The sequence below is a fragment of the Seriola lalandi genome, unplaced genomic scaffold (genome assembly GCF_002814215.2).
Source record: "Seriola lalandi dorsalis isolate HSWRI2012SDOR001 ecotype SW California unplaced genomic scaffold, Sedor1 jcf7180002054850, whole genome shotgun sequence".
Taxonomy (NCBI): Eukaryota; Metazoa; Chordata; class Actinopteri; order Carangiformes; family Carangidae; genus Seriola; species Seriola lalandi.
Window position 1 is genome coordinate 440,148 of NW_019525403.1, and position 21,397 is coordinate 461,544.

The 21,397-nt window shown below is 41.9% G+C and overlaps 3 protein-coding genes across 3 annotated transcripts; all 3 read right to left on the reverse strand.

The window, feature by feature from the left end:
* Positions 1-884: 884 nt before the first annotated feature.
* cyp20a1 (cytochrome P450, family 20, subfamily A, polypeptide 1) lies at positions 885-5,814 on the reverse strand. The gene is made up of 13 exons (XM_023426925.2): positions 5,627-5,814; positions 4,927-4,976; positions 4,590-4,756; positions 4,287-4,432; positions 4,009-4,176; positions 3,793-3,871; positions 3,155-3,267; positions 2,990-3,044; positions 2,585-2,705; positions 2,150-2,261; positions 1,923-1,987; positions 1,694-1,783; positions 885-1,477 (listed from the first exon to the last, which is right to left on the reverse strand). Exons 1-13 carry the CDS (start codon positions 5,696-5,698, stop codon positions 1,327-1,329), a joined length of 1,389 nt encoding a protein of 462 aa, XP_023282693.1. The 5' UTR covers positions 5,699-5,814; the 3' UTR covers positions 885-1,326.
* Positions 5,815-6,381: 567 nt separating this feature from the next.
* LOC111670352 (transmembrane protein 237B-like) lies at positions 6,382-11,161 on the reverse strand. The gene is made up of 14 exons (XM_023427060.2): positions 10,968-11,161; positions 10,603-10,638; positions 9,144-9,175; positions 9,030-9,043; positions 8,869-8,928; positions 8,541-8,669; positions 8,347-8,440; positions 7,856-8,013; positions 7,617-7,749; positions 7,331-7,522; positions 7,103-7,176; positions 6,919-7,006; positions 6,715-6,836; positions 6,382-6,617 (listed from the first exon to the last, which is right to left on the reverse strand). Exons 1-14 carry the CDS (start codon positions 10,986-10,988, stop codon positions 6,553-6,555), a joined length of 1,218 nt encoding a protein of 405 aa, XP_023282828.1. The 5' UTR covers positions 10,989-11,161; the 3' UTR covers positions 6,382-6,552.
* Positions 11,162-11,281: 120 nt separating this feature from the next.
* On the reverse strand, positions 11,282-21,035 carry mpp4b (MAGUK p55 scaffold protein 4b). The gene is made up of 22 exons (XM_023427059.2): positions 20,721-21,035; positions 19,857-19,971; positions 19,656-19,777; positions 19,397-19,474; positions 19,213-19,296; positions 18,953-19,084; positions 15,933-16,014; positions 15,650-15,735; positions 15,453-15,527; positions 15,158-15,354; positions 14,951-15,009; positions 14,824-14,841; positions 14,700-14,741; positions 14,558-14,578; positions 14,397-14,411; positions 14,187-14,228; positions 13,892-14,065; positions 13,605-13,685; positions 13,294-13,387; positions 12,855-12,963; positions 12,433-12,567; positions 11,282-12,250 (listed from the first exon to the last, which is right to left on the reverse strand). The coding sequence occupies exons 2-22, from the start codon at positions 19,912-19,914 to the stop codon at positions 12,059-12,061; spliced, it is 1,896 nt and encodes a 631-aa protein (XP_023282827.1). The 5' UTR covers positions 19,915-19,971; positions 20,721-21,035; the 3' UTR covers positions 11,282-12,058.
* Between the last annotated feature and the right edge of the window lie 362 nt (positions 21,036-21,397).

A 21,397-nucleotide genomic window follows, 5' to 3' on the forward strand; every position in this document is an offset into this window, starting at 1 on the left:
GGGGGGGGGGGGGGGGGGGGGGGGGGGGGGGCGGTGCTCACTGGCGCCGCCGCGGCCGTGTGCGGGACTGCAGGGGTTCTCCCAGCAGCTGGTGGAGAGCAGGGGTTCCCAAAATTAATAATGTTTAGAACAGAAACGCATTAACGCAGATTCCCAACTGGTAAAATGCTTCAGAGGTTATGTGGTTTGCATCATCCAGAGATTATTATATAATCTATTATGTAATAGATTCACTGTAGTCATATTTTTTAGTCAAATTTTATTTCCAGTTCTGATCAATTGATCCCTCTTTTATTCAGTTACAGAGCAGCAAGCAAAGATAGATTATTTAAATAATCAAATTATTTATTACTTAAAAACGACTGAAAGGATTAATCTATTATCAAAACTCTTGCTCATTCATTTTCTGTCAATCAAATCAATTGATTGATTGCTTGGGTGTCTTGAGAGATAATGATGCTTCTATGAGGTTAATCCAGCCATGGCAGCTGTGATATTTAAATCAGAGCCGCAATGATTGGTCAATTAATTGATAAATCAATCAACAGAAAATTGTTCAGGTACTATTTTGATGATCAATTAATTGTTGAAGTCACTCTCCAAGCAAATCCTTCTTTTCAAATGTGAGACTTTGATGGTTTCCCTCATCTGACATTATAGTAGATTAAATATTTATTTATAAAAGAAAATTATAATGAAAATACAGATTACTTTCAGGCCTAATTCAATTCAGTTAAATATTTATGTGTGAAAGCTGGAAACATATATTTATAACATATGACATTCTCCATGTTTTGCAAATACAATTTAACACTGAATTCTTTTGGATACACTGTGATGCAGTGATACACAATATAAAATGAAAACAATGACACAAACACACAAAATCTTCAAACATATTTAATTATATGCAAGACGTCTTTACAAAAAGGAATGAAATGTCCAAACGCCATGTGGCCTGTTTTAAAAGACAAAGCAGCCCCATGTCTTTAGAAATACTGACTCAAGGCAGCCGTTGTAGGAATTATACAAAAACTTCTGGTGGCACAAGTTGTCTTTCTCTACGTTGTAGAGAATTAAGGTTCTGAGTTTTCCTTAATAGATGGAGTCTTTCAACAAGTGCAAATAGAAACCTGTGGACACAAAAGGTAATAATGTGCTCTAGGATTCAGCTGAAATAGCACCAGGAAGACAATGTGAGGGATATAGTGCTGGTGTAACAAACAAATTGACTATACTTTACAAAAATCCAAAAAATGATGTTTCTCTAACAGACTGGATTCTCAACATTCGGTCAGACTCTTCAGTGGTTTTTAAAGACTCGTCCTAGCTTCTTCTGCTGACAGTGATCCAGGTCTCATCCTTAGGCGTGGACACCAGCTCAGATCTGACCTCCATGACTTGTCCTTTTAACTTGTGGAGCTTCAGCTGCCGCACCAACGTGCTGAGCAGGACAGTAGCCACAGTGTAGGCGAACCTGTCACACCAGATATAATCGATTGTGAAGGTTTCAGTGAAGCATGCAGGATATCCAATCACAGAGAGGTAGTCCTGACCACTTAACGTAACATTTTCTCCCAAAAGATCAACTTCTTTTTACAACTCCAAAAAAAGCATGAAATGTCTATTGACTATCACCATACTTTTGGAGCTAAATGACCGCACTGTGGGTCCAAAAGAAGTCTTTCTTTACCTGAGCTCTGGGCACGTTTGATTCCCCGAGAAGCCAAGCAGACAGAAACTCTTCCTGGCTGATTCCTCCTCAAATCGATCTGGGTCAAACCTGAGAGACGTCACAGTAATCACCATATCAGACAGTAGACAAATCAATATTTCAAGCCTGAGAAAAAGAAAAAAAACAAAACAGGATGTAGTGCTTTTATACTATTTTAACTATAAACATTCGCCCATGTGAGGCCAACCTGTACGGGGTGCTCCAGGTGTCAGAGTCTTGCAGGACCACTCCCAAAGCGTAGATCACCAAGGTCTGAAATATTACAACAATTCCTTAGCCTTTTATAACACTACTAATTATTGTTTCTTCTCTAAAATAAACCTGATGAAAACTCAACTGTCTGATTGTCTGGCTGTAATAATGTGACAAAGAGCTGAGGAGAAATATACAGACAGAGAGCTGGAAACCAGATACCTCTTTGGGGATGACGTGTTGATCGACTTTGCCCTCCACTTCCTGAAGCCGAGCCGCGACAGGGGTCAGCTTGGCAGTCCTCACCGTCTCGTTGAGGACCTGCTGGCAGTATCTTTTCAAGGGCAGAAATTGTACAAGATCAAGTTTATCCAAGGCAGCAGGACTCAGTTCATCTTCACTAATAGTGTATTTGTCTCTTTAAATAATGTAACAAGAGCATTAAATGTTCAGGTTGAGTCAGAATCGCATCAGTGGCGAAGCATTTACAACCTTTAAATGTTTGAAACTTTCACTTTAAATTATGATGCATTTATCTGTGTCATTCCTCAAGAGCATGAACACAGTGACAGCGTGCATCATCCCGCCATAAGTCAGTAAAATTGGACCGATGTCAGGTGTCTACTTGGAGATGTAAGCCAGGTCCAAAGGTCTTACCTGAGCTGAGGGATCTTGTCCAGGGAAACTGGATCTGAACCCAAAACGTCCTCCAGCTCCTGGTACAACTTGTCCTGGACTTCCTCCGAGGTGGACAGGAAGTCGAGTGCCCAGATACACACTGTCAAATCACAAGATGTTATGAAAACTTTTAGTCTGCAAAAGTAAATAATTAAAATGTAACGTGGAGCTGAAATGTTTAGTCGATTCATTTTATTCTGTTTAAATAATAAGTAACTGAAAATAAATGCTGTAGGTTTCTGAATGATTTCAGATTTCTCTCAATTAATCCAGAAAATAATCAATGAATAATGAATGAATACAATTAGTTAGTTGCATTCCTGTTTCAGTTATTAATCGATTGGTTGATTGAGAAAATTGATTGTTTTGATAGTTGTCATTTACAGTTGGCGGTGATGACGCATCCGGCCAAAGTGAAAACCATGCAGTCCTCCATAATCTGAAAGAAACAAATAAAATTCATATTAGGGGCTTTGTGGGAACAGTGAAGATCAGCTCAGTTATCTCTTTAGGTTTGAAAGCAGAGTGGGAGACTTCATCAGTATTCACCTGTCGCTCTGTGAGGCTGGACTGAAGCAAAGTGTCGACAAACACTGTCTGCTTCCTCTGAGCTTTTCTCTCCTTCGCCACCGACAGCAGCACAGACTCCATCTCTGACAGAGCTGAACTCCCAGGAGGAAATAATGAAAACACACTCGCGTTAGACATCAGTTGTTTTATATTTTAGGCCTGACACCCATACTGAGATTACAGGATAAAATTTCAGCATTTCAAGCATCCACAGCAACCAAGATTAACTCCAGCCAGGTGCAGAGTGTCTCAGACAACTGTCCTTGGCAGAAAAATCAATAACAGTCCCTGAAAACAGTGGCTGTTGGGTTTGCACAGTCTTTGCCTGTACTCAGACCGTTTCTGGCTGTCTGTCAAGCAGCTTTACACAGATCATATCTGAGCTTCTGCAAACTTTTCCTCCTGTTTCTCCACAGCTAAAAAATAGCAGAAGCCCTCTGCTGTTCCCACATGTCAACAGACAGCAGATGTGAGCTTAGGAAATGGATAGAAATGAAGACATGACAAACACTAGACTGAGGAGAGTCAAAAAATAACGACAGACAGTACAGACACCATCCTTCAATAACTCAGTATAGTTCACGTCAGCTTACTCTGCAGAGAAAAAGCTCACTCACCCTTCTCATAATGTCCTTTTCTGCTGGAGCTCTTCTCCAGCGAGCCGTCCAAGTAGCCTTTCCCAATTTCTGACCAGATCTGGTGGCGTCAATGTGAGTGAGAAAACCAGAAAAATAAAACAGTGACAAGACTAAAACATAATGACCCATTTATAAAAGCAATGTTGGTGCCTATTTAATTATATAGAGTTGAGATGCCCAGGCAGACGGCCTCACCGCATCGTGGTTCTTGCGGAAGGAAATGACCTCCGTGTCGTCTTTGAAGCGCTCACCCAGAGCCAGCTGGGTGACGGTCTTCATGGCCAGACCCAGCAGGTGGGCACACAGAGGGGTGTGCTGAGCATCCGGGAATGACTTCCATTTTCCAACCAGCTCCTCCACCACCTACAAAACCAAAGACGATTACAGAGCTCATATTTGGTAATGTTTAATACCTCTAAACGATACATTTCAATGGGTAGAGTTAAAGTTTTGTCTTCATCCGCAGCACAAACCTTGAGCACAAGAGGGAAGTTGTTCTTTAGCGTGTTGTTGATGGCACTCTCATACACTTTCTTCCGTATCATGGTCTCATTGGCCCCGCCTCCCATCCCAGACTGGTAACCTAGCAACGACTTCAGCATCGTCTCAAAGGAGTCAGCTGAGAGTAGGTAAAGAGAAAGAGTTTAGTTTGCTTTTGTTTAGAACAGCACAGATCCTTTACTGAAGGGGAATGTTTTAGTGTATTATTATTATTATTATTATTATCATAAGCAGCAAAAACTGTAATTTTAAGTCCGTCATGCTTGTGGACTTACTGGTGCGGTTGGGGTTGATGTGTTGCTGTAGCTGGTCAACAGAGCCCAGGCTGACCACCGGCCGACCGCCGAACCAGAACGAAGCCACGGACCCAAACTCCTGATGCAGACTGACGAGGAACTCGTGCAGACTGCCTCTGTTCACAATGTCCTGCAGGTTCCCATCCCTGAGAGAGCAGAAAGCCATGGATGTGATTTGAATCTGGACAGCCAGTACAATGAATAATGTACTTTATGAGGGAGACTGGCTAACTGGTGTATATGAATTTTACTCAATCCTTTTACTGAATGAAAGTAAACAGTAGCTGCAAAGACAGAGGAAAATACATCAACTTACTTCTCATCTGTAGGGTTGAGACCTGGGATGCCAGAGGCCCTTCTAGATGACTGAAATGGTTAGAAATAGGCTGTTAATGTGATGTAAAATAAGTTAATTTATGTAAATACAATTTGTGGTAGTGCATATACATAAGTGCACCGTCTACACATGCGCAGACTCAAACTGTCTTCTCCAATAAGCTGATAGATCGACTATGCCAATCCCAAATCCAGCTAACGCCAATTGGTTTGTGTGACATTCAGTCATATGGAATCCCAATGAAAAATATGCTAATTTAATGTTTCACCGTTAATAGGCAACCACACACATTCTTAAAACACAACCTAAAGTAATGAGATTATTTATTTGATGTTTCGGATTAAATCGGCACGTAACTGCTGCAGTTTGCAGAATTTGATTTCATTATTTTTTACTTTAGTAGTTAATTTAGGCAAGTAGATCAGCGCCCGTTGCCGCCCACTGGGACTTCTTAAAGTTGTATTTCACTGAAGTAGATTCCTGTTTGTTGTGGTAGACTAATACCAAAAAGAGAAAAAAGATAGTAAAGGTTCGGTATATTACTGAAATGTATTATACGTAATGTTTCCAAGAAAAGGAACCGTACATAAACACTTTTAAGGAGGACGCTGGCGTAATGCTTCACCAGGATAACGGACAGCTAAGTAGCTAAATTAAAGCTAAACTTGCAGTGACATACCGGGTACAAGTAGAGAACGGCGCCGACTAAAATGATGACAAACGTGACAGCAAAGATGGCAAAGTCCAGCATGACTGCTCGCTTTTACCTGCACTGCTTTACTAACTTTAACTCATTAATATATCTGGAGATTTCCACGCAAACTCTTTCACAGTCACCACGTCAACAGAGACAGCAGCGATAAGGGCTTCTGTGCTCGACTACACAGTCTGGAAGGCGGGCAGGGCGAAATAATCGAATGGAGTGAAATCGATACTGAACTAAATAGCAACCACTCTCTCATAAGGCACCATTTATAAAGGGTTTATAAGCAGTAAGTATTGGTTTTATGAATGGTTAATAAATCATTTACTTTTATGTTTTATGGATCAGTTTTGAGCCATCAATTAGAAGAACTTTTGGGTTGCCAGGTTGTGGAAAGTCCTCCACACAAAAGTAGTAATTATCATGGACATTTCATACTCACCGTATTGATCTATATACATATGAACTATTTGAAGTTTTTTTTACGCAGATCAACATCTTATCAAACTCTACTTGTGAGTTAATAAATACCATAATAAGTCTGTACTTGTAAATAAACTTGTGTGACCATACATCCTGAAAATTTCCATTTACTAGTAAATGAGCTCAATATCTCTTCCAACACTGCTTATTCCATATAATTATTGAACCTATTAAAGATCAATGGTAGCCTAGCAAACCTGGGCATACCATCGAATTCCCTTCATATGAAATAAAAACATGTTGCTGGATTTGTTGGATAAAATCTTGTATTTAGAAAGAAACAAGTACATTCACATTTCAAAAATACAAAAATAATATACAGTATCACACATTCAGTGTTCACTGCTAAAATATGGTGCAAAATATGTGCAAAGTGACATCAAAGCTGTCGTCTCAGATCAAATATACTGTCATTCTTCTCAGGCGGTCATTTCTGATTTGTCCTCTGGTTTTGGCGGCTCAATCTCCATGGCCATCAGATAACCTGAGGAAGAAGAACAAGAAAATAAAAGGAACTTTTTCTTCTTTAAGTGTGTTAGGGTGGATTTAGTTGAGATTAAAGCAGCATTCAACACACTCACCTTCAGTGTAGTCGGTCTCAGGTCTGGTGGCGATGAAGATCCAGGCAAGGCCAACAAGCAGCGCCACCACCAGGTTGACCGTCACCCACGGGTGGAGAATCTGGTGCTCTGACCCTGGTGGCCTAGAGAAGAAAACAGAAGGGCCTCAGGTTTCACATCCAGGCTTCATGATGAGATAGAAACCATAACATTAACTGAGCTCACCATAGCGTGGTGTTGAAGGACGGGTACAGGTTGATTCGATCGCTGGTCATCTGCTGGCTCAAACAGAGGACCAGCGCTGAGAAATACACTACGGAGAGGAGATAATAAACAAAGAGTGTATAGTGTGTGTTTAAAGGAAGGACTTGTACTTCATCTAAAACGAATAAATACAGCGTGGACTCACAGAATGAGGCGAGTGCGACGGGGTCCAGTGTGATGAACTCCTGCAGAGCCATGGAGCCTTTGGCCAGATTCACTCTGAGAAGAAGACTAGGCTTACTACACATAGATGACCTTTCTCTTGCACATTTTTAGAGCTACAACAATTTCATGTTGGGTGACAAACAGGAAGGTTTTTTTTCTTGATGCCATCTTGATTGAGCAGGAATGAGAACAAGCCCTGGTGTCTTACCGGTCGAAGGCGGCCACGGTGCTGACGGCCAGCAGCATGTAGAGCAGAGACTGGGAGGGGTAAGCCAGGCTGTGGTACTGCTCCAGCAGGTTGGACAGAGCGGTTAGGTGTTGCCCGGCCAACATGTACACCACAACGATGTTCCACACAGCATAGCCCGCCAGGAAGCCGTGACAGTAAAGACCGAACACCCTGAACCAGATGGAAGAGAGAAGAGACGTTAAAGAAAATAGGGGAGTGTGTGTCTGTGTATGTTTTATTTTGTGCAGAGACATTTTTCCTTCACCTGAAGCATTCGTGCACTCTGATAGAAACGTCTCTGGTGGTCCAGAGCGGCTGCATGTGCTGGAGGTCCGTCATGATATCCATCTGGTCACTGGTCTTCCTCCAGTCTGAGCGCTCCGCTGCCTGGAAACGTTCTGCACGTCATCACACACACACACACACACACACACACACTTCAGTTACTATTTCCACTCAAGCCATTTAACAGCTTTGACCCCATCATCTTCTCTCATTACTCACTGTTCCTCTCCACAAAGACCTTCCCAACCGGCTGGCTCTGACCCTGCGGGGCCGAGAACAGGGAATGCTGGGGGATGGCAGGAGGGGTGTCTGTGATAATATCATCCTCCTCCACGTCCAACTCATCGGGAAGCTGTGATTCAACGACTCTTGACTTCCTGAAATTTCAAGAATAAAAGTTTTAGAGAAAAATGGAACATATTCGATATATCATCCTGTAATTGCTGTCACATTTGTCTCTTGTGAAGACTTTCTTTTATTGATTCTGTGACAATAACTTGGATGCTTTTTTTATCATGTGTGCTTTGGTTTGGTTTAGTTTTACTTAATTAAAAGAAAAGAAGACCAAAGAAAAATGACAAATTCAACCCAACATATGACACTGATGTGGGAGAATTTTCAATCAGCCTGCAGATAAATCGATAATGAAAATAACTGCAGATATAATATTAAGCAGCAGCATGTTAACTCTGGTTTTCAGGGCTTCTTACTTTTTCTTTTTGGGTTTTCGTACCACTTCTTCTCCATCGGTGGTCTGATCCACTGCATCTCCATTCACCAGATCAGCCTGGTCATCTTCAAGATCTGAAACCATGAATTTTTTATTTTTTTTATCCCGATGAAACTACAGCATCATAGGGTTAGTATAGCTCCCATACAGAAAAGCAACACACATAGATTTTACCTATAGTGGCAGCTTTCTTTTTCTTCCTCCTCCTCTGGGGGGGTGCTTCAGTTGCGGGTTCAAGAGAAAGTTGCTCTCCGACCTCAGACGTCCTCCTGCTGCCCAGGCCTCCCATCTCCACCCCCTGATCTAAAAAGGAAAGATGGAAATAAGAATAAATGAAGAGTGATAAATGGCAGAAAAACAAAATGTCAAGTTCAGCAAAATTAAAGGTTTAGCTGTTAAGTCTTTGTGTTGGCGTGACCTTGACATTTAAACCAATAAGTTGAGTTAATTAACATTTGGCTATGAGTACTGAATTAGCTGCACAGACATTTGTGTTTCGTACCATCCATATCATCAACTCCATTTGCCTCCTTTCTCACCCTCTTCTTCTTCTGTTTTGGTGCTATACAAGAAAATAAACACAAGGAAAGTTCAATGAAAAATTCAATGAAAAAATCAATTATAAACATTATAAAGAACTATTTAGTACAAATCCTGACTCACCAACTGCGTCCTGACTTCATGTGTCAGTGCATATAAAAAACAGAAGAAAGAAATTGGTATAAAGACAAAAATGAAATCACAGTCACTGTTATAATAATAAACACATTTACTTACCTCAGCATTGTAGGAAGTGTTCGCTGCCCGCGCTTAAGAAGAAGAAGCACAAGTTAGTTTTCTTCTTTGTGTGTTTAAGTTCAGCTTCAAATAACCTGAATTAAAAACTAGTCTAATTTTCCACAGCTGAACTTTTTGCATCCATGACTCATTCGTTCCTATCAACCGCAGACAAATGGATGAGAATGATACACCTGCTCTGACAAAACCTGTTGCTGAAAGTCAAGCACGTCACAAGAGGCTATTTAAGTTACAGACACTTACATAACAGCTGAGCTGCCTCGGATTTTAACAGAGCTTTTTCTTTTTTTCCCCTAAATTTTCAGCTCTAGCTTTAAGTCAGATGAGACATCAAAGTTAAATCCTTACCATTGCCTTTCTGGCCATTTCACCTAAGAATCAAGTAAGAGTGGAGTGAAGCCTCGTGTAACATCCTGGCTGTTAAATCCTTGGCTAAATCTGTGGTCATGCATCTGCCAGGACCAAGGATTATTCAGGGCAGAGGTCAAACCTTTTTTCAAACTCTTGAAGCTGCGGCAGTGTGTTTATTTGTATGTCTCTTTGTGTGAAACATCAAGGAAGTGCGTCTTTGGAATCCGGTCTAATCTCCCTGACGATGCTTGTTGAGGCGGTGTGTAAACACCAATACTCTGTATGGTGCTTTACATGTTGTCCCTAAACACACTTAGACAACTTTTCAAGCTTATTCCACTGCTTTTCAGGTTTGTTTGGTGACAATCAAGGAGAAGAAGTTTCATTTTTGGGCTGAAAAATGGTTTTACTTCAGATATTTTCATCAATTAGACTTTTAATTACCTTAGTAATCTGCGACTGACCACATGCCTGCCTGGCTTCATTATTTTCTGTTATATATGTAAGTTACTGTGTTTTTCTTCACTGACTCTTTTTTTCCAACTAAATGACTAGTTGTTTTACTGTATGAAATATCAGAAAATGTCCCTGAGCTCAAGATGACGCCTTTAAATATTCAATTTACACAAATATAAAACAAGAAGAAGCAGTGAATCCTCACATATGTCTTAAACAATTAATCTTTTATTATCTTTATTGTTGATGATTAATTGAGTATGTGTTACTGCACTGGTGTAGTTTGTTGTTTTTACTATGAAATTTGTCTGAAATCCAAATTGTACTGAGATAATTAGTTTACTCTATCAAAACATTTTCTTATTCAGAGAATCAGTTATTTTTTCTTTTATATTCAGTAAAACTACCAAATATTTGCTGCTTACAGTTTCACAAATGCTTTTATTTGTTTCATATAACTATAAATTGATTAGATTTTATTTTGGGGCCATTATTTTGCCGCTTAGTATTTCGCTTAAAATGAAACCCTTCTAAGGACAGTGCAGTTTTAAATGAGTATAATAGGAAACAGTAACTACAGTGGTCTAATAGATAAGTTTAGAGCAGTAACAGCTGGATTTGACTGACTAACCTGTGGAAGAGGCGGGAGCTCCCTGGGTCGCATTTTCTATAATTAAAAAAAAAAAAACAGATTATTAGCGATATTTAAAATGTTATAATACGTATTTCTATTATTAAATGTAGTAATAGGTAACGTTACAACAGATAACAGAACAGAATAACGTAACAGAATTGAAAACCTTAGGTAACCGTTCGCTACTGTTAATTTAAAAAATATTGTTTACATCAACAGTAGCCTACAGTAAAATATAAAAAGTTTAAATTTGACAAATTTAAAATATTTTATTGGTCGTATTTTCGTCGAAATAACATTTAACAATAGCCCGGTAGCCACTTCAACGTTCCGTTATTAATGAGAATAAACGTGTTAGCTACCTTTGAGCCTCCTGTATCCATACTGCGAAGTTCACTCAAAACTACGCCTTTATATGTCCATCCAGTTGAAGCATATTTAGTTTAAAGGCATATGTTAACGGCTCAAACCACTTAAAAGCGAATAAACTGCTACTTTGATTGTTATTGACTTTATCTAGACTACGGAGAGGTGCTACCCGGATGTATTTATGAGTAGCACACACACACAACACTTCCTGTGTTTTCAAAATAAAAGCTTACACACAAAGCGAGGACAGGCAAGGCAACAAAACAGGAGAATAAATGACTGACTAAAAAAATGAATAATAAATAAATTACTATCATAATTGGTTTATTAATGTTACACACAGGTACAAATATCAAAATGTCATTGCTTTGCTTGCACTTTTGCTGCATCTTACCCTGAAAAACATGGTTTTCATTACATTATTTGAATGAAATAAGGACACAGTGTTTGTGTTTGGTTTTTTATGGGGTTTTTTGCAAGAGCTTGCCAAACGCAGCATTTAGTTAATCTTTTGTAAATCTCAAACAAAACACAAAGAAATCATAAAAATGACAAAAAAAACAAAACATTTAACAAATTGGAAAAACATCAAGTTTGCTCTCTAGTATGTAAACATCAATTGGAAAAATATCAGGTTCTGAGCGGGGAGCAGGGCAAGAAACCTTTTTTATCCAAATTAAAGCTGCATGTAAACCTTTTGAATGAGCACTCTCTGCTTGTAGCGTTACTGTAATCATCTAAAAAACAATTAGTCTAACTACTAGTTAAAAGAAAAAAAAATTGTGACAAACTGACATAGTTTCAGGGATTTCTTTGGGCGTGAGCCCAGCTTCATCTTGTCTTTAGGGATTTGAACCGACTTAAGAATCAGATCAAGCATGCCACAAACACCAAGATCAAAATATTTCCTTTTTTTCATGCCCTACTCCCCTAAAACATGCAGTATTAGACATACAACAAATTGATTTCAATGTAAAACTTTTCGGGATGATATTCCAGACTTTCAGTCTCCAAAATAAATTTGCTGCCATAATAAAATGGGGTCACATCTCTCTTGTCCCCTCGTCTTCTCCTCCGTCCTCACTTACGACTCGGCGGTGGGTCGTATCCAGCTGGCAGGGACCCACTGCGGCTCGTCCTGCGCCTTCCTCACCACCGTCAGCAGCTGGACGCAGGAGTCCTGCAGCTCATCGTTGACGATTACGTGGTCGAAGAACTGCCAGAAGTGGGACTCAATCTTCCGGGCCGCCTCCTCCATCTCCTGGAAGTCTTCATTCTGATGGAGGAGAGTTGCAATTTCACTATGTGACCAAATCTCTCTTTTTGTATATGGGTTTTATCTGTGCTTCTTTCTGCCATTCTTTTTTTATTTATCTGATCTGGTTCAAAATTATATAGTGATATTAACAGTGTTTTATCATATTGTCATGCATTATTACACATATACATAGAGCTTACTTTGAACGGTCGGTTGACATAGTAGTTGGTGGTGATGTATGACTCCTGTCTTGTCTCCTTGAGGCGCTCCAGAGGCGGAGGCTTCACATAGATGATGTAGGCCCTCAGCTCGTGGGTCCTCACTGCCTGGATGGCCTAAATAGAGAAGATAAAGAACATTCAGTTTAAATCTATTTTTTGTACCATTTAAAAAAAAAAAACATATGAAACACAAAACTTCTTCTGTTAGTGGTATTGTGAAATGGTTAGGTTCTAATTTAAACCATTTGTTAACACAATGACATTAATTCAGACATAACAGATGATGATAACGTAATTACTTTTTAAATGAATAAATATAAGTTTGGAATAGTGGCTTTAAAAACTTTTCAGCCAGAATTTCAGCCACTAGTGAGCACAGTCAGTCTCCATGTTATATTTACATTTGGCTCGATGTCGATGACGCAGATCTTCCCGCTGTTTAAAACCTCCTTCACAGACTCAATGCTGGTGCCGTAAAGATTCCCTTTATACTCCCCGTACTCAAGAAACCTGTTGAACACCATCACTTTATATTAAAAACACAGGAACCAGAAGTACTTGATGCTTAAACATTCATTTCTGAACTCATTTTGTGAATACTGCGACTGTAATGTGAGTTGTTATATGGTGCAGGCACAGCTTTTTATCATTTCAAAAGGCAGCATGAACCGTTTCCTCTCACATTCAATTAAAAAAATGCTCATATAGATGCTCTTGAGCATTTTACAAATTGAAAATAATAAAAAGGTCAATAAATTGTGTTTAGACTTTATAAAAATGACACCGTGTCTCCACAACATTCATGAATAATTAATGGCTTTCGAGCAGAGACAGATGTACCTGTTGTTATAAACCATGTTGTCAAAGATTTCTCGGCTGGTGTAGAAATATTCTCTTCCAGACTCCTCGTATCCTCTCGGTGCTCTTGTGGTGTCTGGAGGAGGAAAAAAGAAACTCACATTTAATAATTTTTCTTCCAGACAGACAGTCAATTAAAAACTTACAAAAGATAATCACACAAAAAGGATAAAAACACAGCCTCAGGAAAAGGAAAAAACAGTACTTTGTGCGTCTTTCAGGATTTTTCATGTGCTGTGAGCTGTGACTTAGGTTCATTGTAAATTTGTTGGATGATCATAGCTGACACATACGAGGTACAGCTCCCTGGAAGACGTTGGGGTTCATTTCAATCAGGCGCCTCCGAAGTTCATTCACACCCACACCAGTCGGACCTGAGAAAAACAGAACACAGCTAAAGATCTCTCTCACATGATCAAACATTAATCAATCCAACCACATTTCATCTGTAATTTGCTGTTTGATGAATTAAATGAGTCATTTCTAATGTATATACTATTTAAATGTTTCCCTGAAGCTTGTTTTTAATCATCTGTAATGTTTTATTTTCCCTGTTTTTCTAATAAGATGTTTAGTGTACCTAAGAGAGCGATGAGGCGTTGCGTGTCCTGTGGGTGGCGCTGGTAGCGCACCACCTCCTCATACGGGCTGTTGAGGGTGCTGTAGCAGCTGCTGGGACAGCGGGTGTGACAGGACGGCTGGACGGTGCTGTGAAACCGCCGCCTGCACAGACGCATGCTGCGCCTGAAGCCCGCTGAGGGAAAACATAAAAAAAAAAGAAGAAGTAAAAAATCAACTCGTTAATTAATTAATTACAGAAACACAGAGGATATGATGTATGATATAAATGATCATATTTATGTTTGAAGACTTACCTAAATAAATCCCTTCAATGTTGCTGCTGAAGTCATCCTCCTCTGGTTTGATATGAAGAGAAGGATGAGATGAAAATGGAGGAAATTATGAGTAAAAATAAAAAAGAGAAAGAAATACAGATACTGAGGAAATGACAGCTGTATGATTGGTGGTGTTTTGTCCTCTGTACTTTCAAAGCACTTAAAGACAAATGGCCGTGGTTTTCTCACCTTCTCTGAGCTCCTCTGACATTTCGCCGTCAGACAGCAGAAAGGTTTGGGAAAGAAACAATAACAAAAGCTTCAGACAAAGGACAGGACAGAGTGACGCTTTGCTTTTATGACACCAAATCCAGAATCAAAACAGATTAAATCAACAAAGACTTACCTACCAGATTCAAATGCCTCCTCGTCTGCCAGACAGAAAAACACACAGGGGAGATTAATCGCAAAGCACAGTCATTCAATAAGTTTGTGTTTGAAAGATTAAAAGAGCACACGGACATATATGTAAAGCAGTAAGTGAGGATTTACCTGCTTCAACACATTTCTCATCAATGGCCATCATGTCTTCCTCTGTGGGAGAAAAACTAACAGTCATATCTGCAATAAAACATATAAATCTACATGTGCAGGTTTTAGTGGAATCTCTCCTTACCTTCTTCTACTGTGCTCACTTCAGTAAGCGTGGAGTAAAACACAATGAAAACTCCACTGTGAAAACAGCCGGTCACTTCTGAAACTGTTTTGGACTGTTATTCAAAGACAAACGTGGGTGAACTTACAGGTCTGAATGCAGGCGTGAGGCTGATAAGGCTGAGACCACCAGAAATCCCTCTGCTTCCTGTTACAACAGATTCAGGTTTAAATTAGGCCAACATCACAAACTCCAACTCCACCAAGCACCAAATCTCTGGTCAAGTTTGTAATCTCTAATTCATTCTTTGATCTGATATCTGCTGATTTTACTCCAAATGTTTCCTTAACAGCACCGTTTGAGCAGGTTAGTGGAGGGGATGAGCCCAGCACAGGCCGTGTTGCTGGGCAATTTCTTGGCCTGCCACCAGAGGGCATCCGTCTGGTCCACGATCTCCAGGACGTCACCTTTTCTGAAGCTCATGCCGGCGTCGGCGCAGGGGATGGCCGGGTCCTGCTGAGGGCTGTAGTCGGCCATGGCGCGCACGTACAGCTAACCCCAGACAATTAATTTAGAGTTATGATATGCAAGGGTTTAAAAAAATAAATAAAAGAAGTGAAAGAATGAGGGAGGTACAGATGATGATTTACCATCGTCTGGTTGTGGACCGGCCTCTCTGTGATGGGAACAACCTTAAACATGATGGTGCCCTGTGACCTCGCTTGCTGATTGTTTGTAAAGAAAACAAAACGGATTCATTAGCGGACTGAGAAACTGTGAGGCCTTTTGCTTTTAGGAAAATCACTGAGGAAGACAAGACACAGGGATTCAGAGAGCAGTGACCCACCACAACTTGGATAACTTGCTCAGGCTCCATCCCGTCCACAGGAAAACCATTCACCTCTATGATCCTGTCCCCTGCATGCAGCAGACCTACACACACACACACACACACACACACACACACACACACACAAATACAGGTGAAAATAAAAACAAGGCCTTCACATTTCCTCAAGTTCTTAAAGGGTCAGTCCTCTCTCAGGTGTTGTCTTGTAGCATCAGTTATTATTGAACAGTATACAGTAAACTGACAACATTCAACACTATCCTTGGTAGGCAAGACTCACCACTTCGATCAGCCAGCCCTCCATGAATCACCCGAGCAACAAAGATCTCCCCCGTGATGTCGTTTCTCTTTATAGTCGCTCCCTGGAACAAAAAAAGGACAAAAACACTGAATAAATAAACCAACTGTAATGTGATTTGTAATGTGAATGGGAAGCAACAACACGATGGACACACGTGGCGGTGAAATGGAAAAAAGGGACAATTCAGGCGCAAAGAAACAGCGACACAAGTGAAAGTTGACTGGTGAAGTTCTTGACATGAAGAATCCAGACATCGCTGGTGATGAGGGAGCCGGAGAGGAAAATGAAAGAATGAAATGGCCCCTCTACAGAAACACAACATGATGGAGGGAAAACCAGAAGAAATGCCAACTACCGCTGTACATGTCTGCAGGTCAGCCAGGTCAGAGACGGCTTTGAAAGGACGCAAGAACTCCACTTTTTGGACACTTCTCTGCGTCTCTCATGTCGCCTTCTTTCTCTTCTTCTTCCTCTGATTCGAGCGACCTCCTCTCACGGCCTTGGACGTCTCGTTGGTCTCATCTAACAGGCCGTTAGTCAGAGGATGTTTGGATGCTGGGAGATCAGGGTGATGTATGTGCTTCTTCTTTGGGGAGGGGGTATTTTTGTTTTTTAGGGTTGTTCGGGGTGATCCGCGGCAAGACACAGACAGACAGCTGGTGCCCTGGGAGGTGGAGGGAGCGTCCTGGGAGCTGCTGAGGGAGCTGGAGGAGGTGGAGGAAGGAAGTGAGGGGAAGGGACATCTGGATTGGTGTGTCAAAGATGGACGCTGCCCTCGAGTCTTCGTAGTCGGGCTTTTCTTGGGTGTGTCGTCTTGCTCAGCAGCGGCAGGTTTTGTGGAGTTGGTGTCAATCCTGGTGGCGGCGAGGAGGACCTGCAGCCGGTCCACCACCTGAGTGAGGAGGACTAAGGCGTGCGAGTTGTCCTGCACAGTCTCCGACATACGCTCGGTGGCAGCTGCCATCTTCTCCCCCAGGAGCTTCATGTCCCTGGTGCTGGTCTCCATGGAGCTGGCGGCAAGCTGCACAGTGCTCCTCAGCTCGTCCAGACTCTCCTGCTTGGCGAGCTCCACGGGCGCCACCGAGGGCATCTCTACCACACGGCGAGGGTGCATGGGACTCGGGGGAGCCGTGCGGATGCGGGGGCTTTGGCTTCGGAGCCGCGGAGTCAGGCCTGGCTGGAGGTAGTCGTCTATGTTGGAGTAGTAGGGTACAGTGAGGCATGGGGGAGACATGGTCCAACGGCGGGATGTGGGAAGCGGGGAGGGGGCGTCGGCAGACTCTCCTGTTTCATCCTCATTCCCACTGTCCATCTCTTCTATGACGTTGTCTCCAATGAGAAAACAGACATCATTAATCCATGAAAAACCACAAGGAGATGTGATGAAAGATGGATGAAGAGGGCGAAATGACGAATGATGAAAACCCCACAGGGCCTTGTTTCCTGAAAGCATCTTACAGTAGATCGTAGATTAACAAGACGAACCTCAAACTGCAGGTTTTATCCAAGTTTTGAATTATTTCTTACATTTATTTTCTCTATAATGAGATCGCTCCCCAGGAGATGAGGCCCAGGTCTTTTCTTACCGATCAGAACAGAGCTGTAGACCGAAGGCGCGGAGTGGTTCAGACCTTGCTCCCACAGCAGGTTGGTGTAACAAACTCTACACTGGCTCATCTGTTTGCCACAGCACACCTGACAGTTACTCATCGGCTTATACTGAGATGGAGGGTACGGCCGAGCCCCAGCTGGGTGACACAGCGCTTCAGTTGGAGGGTAGCTGCCTCTGCGAACGCTACGCCACGGTGAATCCTTGACATCCAGGCTGTGGCTCTCAGCAGCAGCTGTGCTCTGGGCGCCAAATGCACGACCTCGGTGAAGCCTCTGCCGGGTCAGGCCCCTCAAGGTGTCCCAGTGACTGTGGATCCCCCCTCTGGAGCTTTTTGCAGAGGGAGGGGAGGCACTGGGAAGCCGCAGCCTGACTCTCTGGTGGGTGCAAAGCTGTGAGACAAGAGAGTCACTCAAAGGTAGAGGAAACGTTCAACACAGGAACTGGAGACTGACAACTTCCACTGGAAAACTGCAAGGTTTGAAGATGGAATATCTGCTATGAAAAATGAGTCATCAGCACTCCCTGTTAAAATAACTGTGTAATAAAAGACCTAGAAAACAACATACAAAACAGCGACATGCGTATTAAGAGTTTAGCAGAGACTGATAATAAATGAGTGTTTTTCTTTAAAATCCTTCTCTTTCTGCTGTTTGGAAATCATCCATCAAGCACCCACAGACAATTTCACAAATGAGAGATTATAAAATTCAAACATCTGGTCTACAGCTGGATGCAGCTGTTTGATTTATATTTGGCAAAATATAAATCATAATAATACAGGACTGGAAATAGCCCCATTGTGGTCTAATTTATACACATAGATGTATGTGGTGTATTTCTTACAGTCAGATTACAGGAATCTTAAAGGATCAGTTCATCCAAATCACAAACCACATTTTCTATATTTCCCTAGTGTTATCAAGCCACGTGGTCAGTTTGGTTTAATGTGCAAATATATGTGAGACTTTTGCATCCACACAAATACAATGATTTTTTTTAAAAATACAAAATTGAGATTTATAAGATTTAGTCGCAGTACTGATCATAATGACCTCGAGCAAGAACTTTCTCGACTGTGGCTTTATCAAAATGTAACCGTTCAGTTGTTTTGTAGTATGACTTCATGTCCTGAAGCCATTTTTATCCTCTGTGAGGTTTGTCTGATGGGTTTCCCTAATCCCAACCAACCTGTTTTTGTGAAGAGGGATTAAAAAAATAAAATTCATACATAGAAAGGGGGGCGATCCCATCACAATGTGGCCTCATTTAAGGTCACGTAGTGCCTAAAAAGAGTTTGGAAGGGCTTGGCAAAAAACATAGTACAAACCAAACTTCATTAGCAGCTTTCATAATGAGTAATGAGGGGGGTGTTAGCTATATAGCTCACCAGAGGCTGTTTGTTTTTGACCAGGCAGACTATCCTGGTGGCCTCCTCATCGTCCGGCAGGTCTTCAGGCATTGGTGGCAGCACCGGCTCATAGTCCCTCTGGGCCACCGTATCATGAGCAGAGAGCAGAGCCTACAAAACATGCAGATCAGACGGATTGTTCATTGCATGGTGCCGCACTGCATTGTCCGAATACAAATGAATATTAAAATGAGGGAAATCAGGTCAGTTACAGAAGTCTTGTAGATGTGGCTTCTTACCTGCAGGTGCGGCTGCCGCAGGAGGCGGTAGAGCTCTTTGGCCTCTTCAGAGCAGCCTGATAACGCCCTGATGTCAATCAGCAGCTGCACAGACAGGAAAACACATATCCTCCATTTAAACAAAGACTCCTACAGAACGACTGTGAGCAACAAGTTAATATTATAAAACAAATCTGAGTGCAACCTGAAGTGAGAGTCCTGAAGCGTAGTCCAGAGCTGGAGCTGGGGAGTCTCTCAGGAACCTCTGGAGACACTCGTACACCTGAAAACAGGGACGTCACACAGTTTAAAGTTGAATAATACAAGCAGTTCTCATTTTAACAGTAAGTAGTTCAGTACCTTAAAGGAGAAATGCACCCTCACACACTCTGAGGCTGTTGTACCTGTGTTCTATGTTATACATTTTTGATGTTATTTCATAGTAGAGGAGAGTGTTTTCAGACCTTGAGCAGTGACTGCAGCCACGATGCGTTCAACAGACTGTGGAGAATCTCCGCTCCGTCGATGTCCTGATTCACCGACTGCCTCACCTCCTCGATCACATCTGTCAGGATCTGACGCAGGCCTGCGACACACAAACACACACAGTGTAAGAGAGTGTAAAAACAAAGCTACAACATCATAACTACATGTGCCCCACTAACCATGCTCTCCCAGTTCGCAGTGGGGGTTCAACACCTGAGCCTCCACCGCCTGCCTCATGGTCACCGGACTCCCGACCTCTGACCCTGACCACCGCTGACCAGGACTGGCAACGACCTGGAAACATGAAGGACACACAGCAAAATGTTCAGCTAATTCCATACAAATATTGCATTTATAACAAGATTAATAAAGTTTATAATATAATATACACGGCTTATTTGTATGTCCCATTTAAGAATCATCAAATCACCAACACGCAGGAAACCAGAGTCTGTGGCATCACCCACCCACCCACTTTGCCTTCTTGGTAATCCATGCAGCCGTGAGCGTGCAGTAGGATCAGGTGGGGAGGCGCAGCCACAGCTCCAGCAGTCGTTAGCGTGAATGGTGTAAGGGGTTAACGGCACAATTTCCATCAGCGTGTAAGAGCAGCGCTGATGGAAATACAGAGATGTGGACGGCATAATCTCTGTCTGGTGAACCATCACAGGACAGAAAAACACCTGTTATATTTTCAGGATATAATTCAGCTGTGATGGTTTTTCTTTTTTTTTTTTTTTTTTAAACCAACATCTGGTCAATTTGACATCAACGTGATCGACCAAAGAAAAGGAATAAACAGGTTAATAAATACATTTTTTATCCTGATCATTATTGTAAAAACTATCATGAAGGTGCCAGTTGTGCAGGATGACAGACAAAAAGTGATTGTAAGAAATAAAACAGATCAAGCTACTCATGAGGTAAACACCCATCTGGCAAATTTCTGTAGTTAAAGAAGAGGAAGAGGATGATCCCTTTGGCCTTCCTCCAAGCCCTTCTCTTTTTTTTAAAAACAAAAAAAGCAGTCTGATGCACCTTACCTCTGCGTCCAAGTCCTCAGGGATGCCTCAAGCCTTTCTCCTCCAGCTCCTGCAGGTTTCAGCACCGCTACAGGTGCAGGATAATGTATATATGATCGGAAATATATTCCCAGGAGACTGGACGGAGCACTATGCGTTCATCAAGCTACGGGGAAACGAGAGACAGAGAGACATAGAGAGAGAGAGAAAGAGAGAGAGAGGGCTGTAATCTCCCCCGATCCCACTTAATCCCGGGCAAGTGAGCCGCCTGCCTCTGGCCACCGGAAGCCAGTTCCTCTCTCACCGGCTGGCTGGTTGCAGTGGAGCTGCCAAATCTTCTTAACTCTTTCAGCTTTTAGCGGCACGCAGGAGGAGCTGTGGGGAGAGGAGGCCACGGACTGAGAGAAAAAGGGAGAAAATGTAAGTGAGAAAGGCTTAAAGATCATTCAGATATTTGGTCTTCACGGTCAAGACTTCACTTCTCAGGGAGAGGGAAAAAGACAGCCGGGGTTTGCTCAGGTTGAAAAGGCCTTTAGTGAGTAATTAAAAGATCTGCTAATCTGCCACAACAGCTGGAGTTAAGAGTGGACATGATGCTCAGACAGGCAATCTTCTAGTCGTCTTACTCAGGCCCAAAAGTCTGTCAGGAATGGGAATAATCCCCTCATCAGTAATCTAATTCCTGAGGAAATTCAACA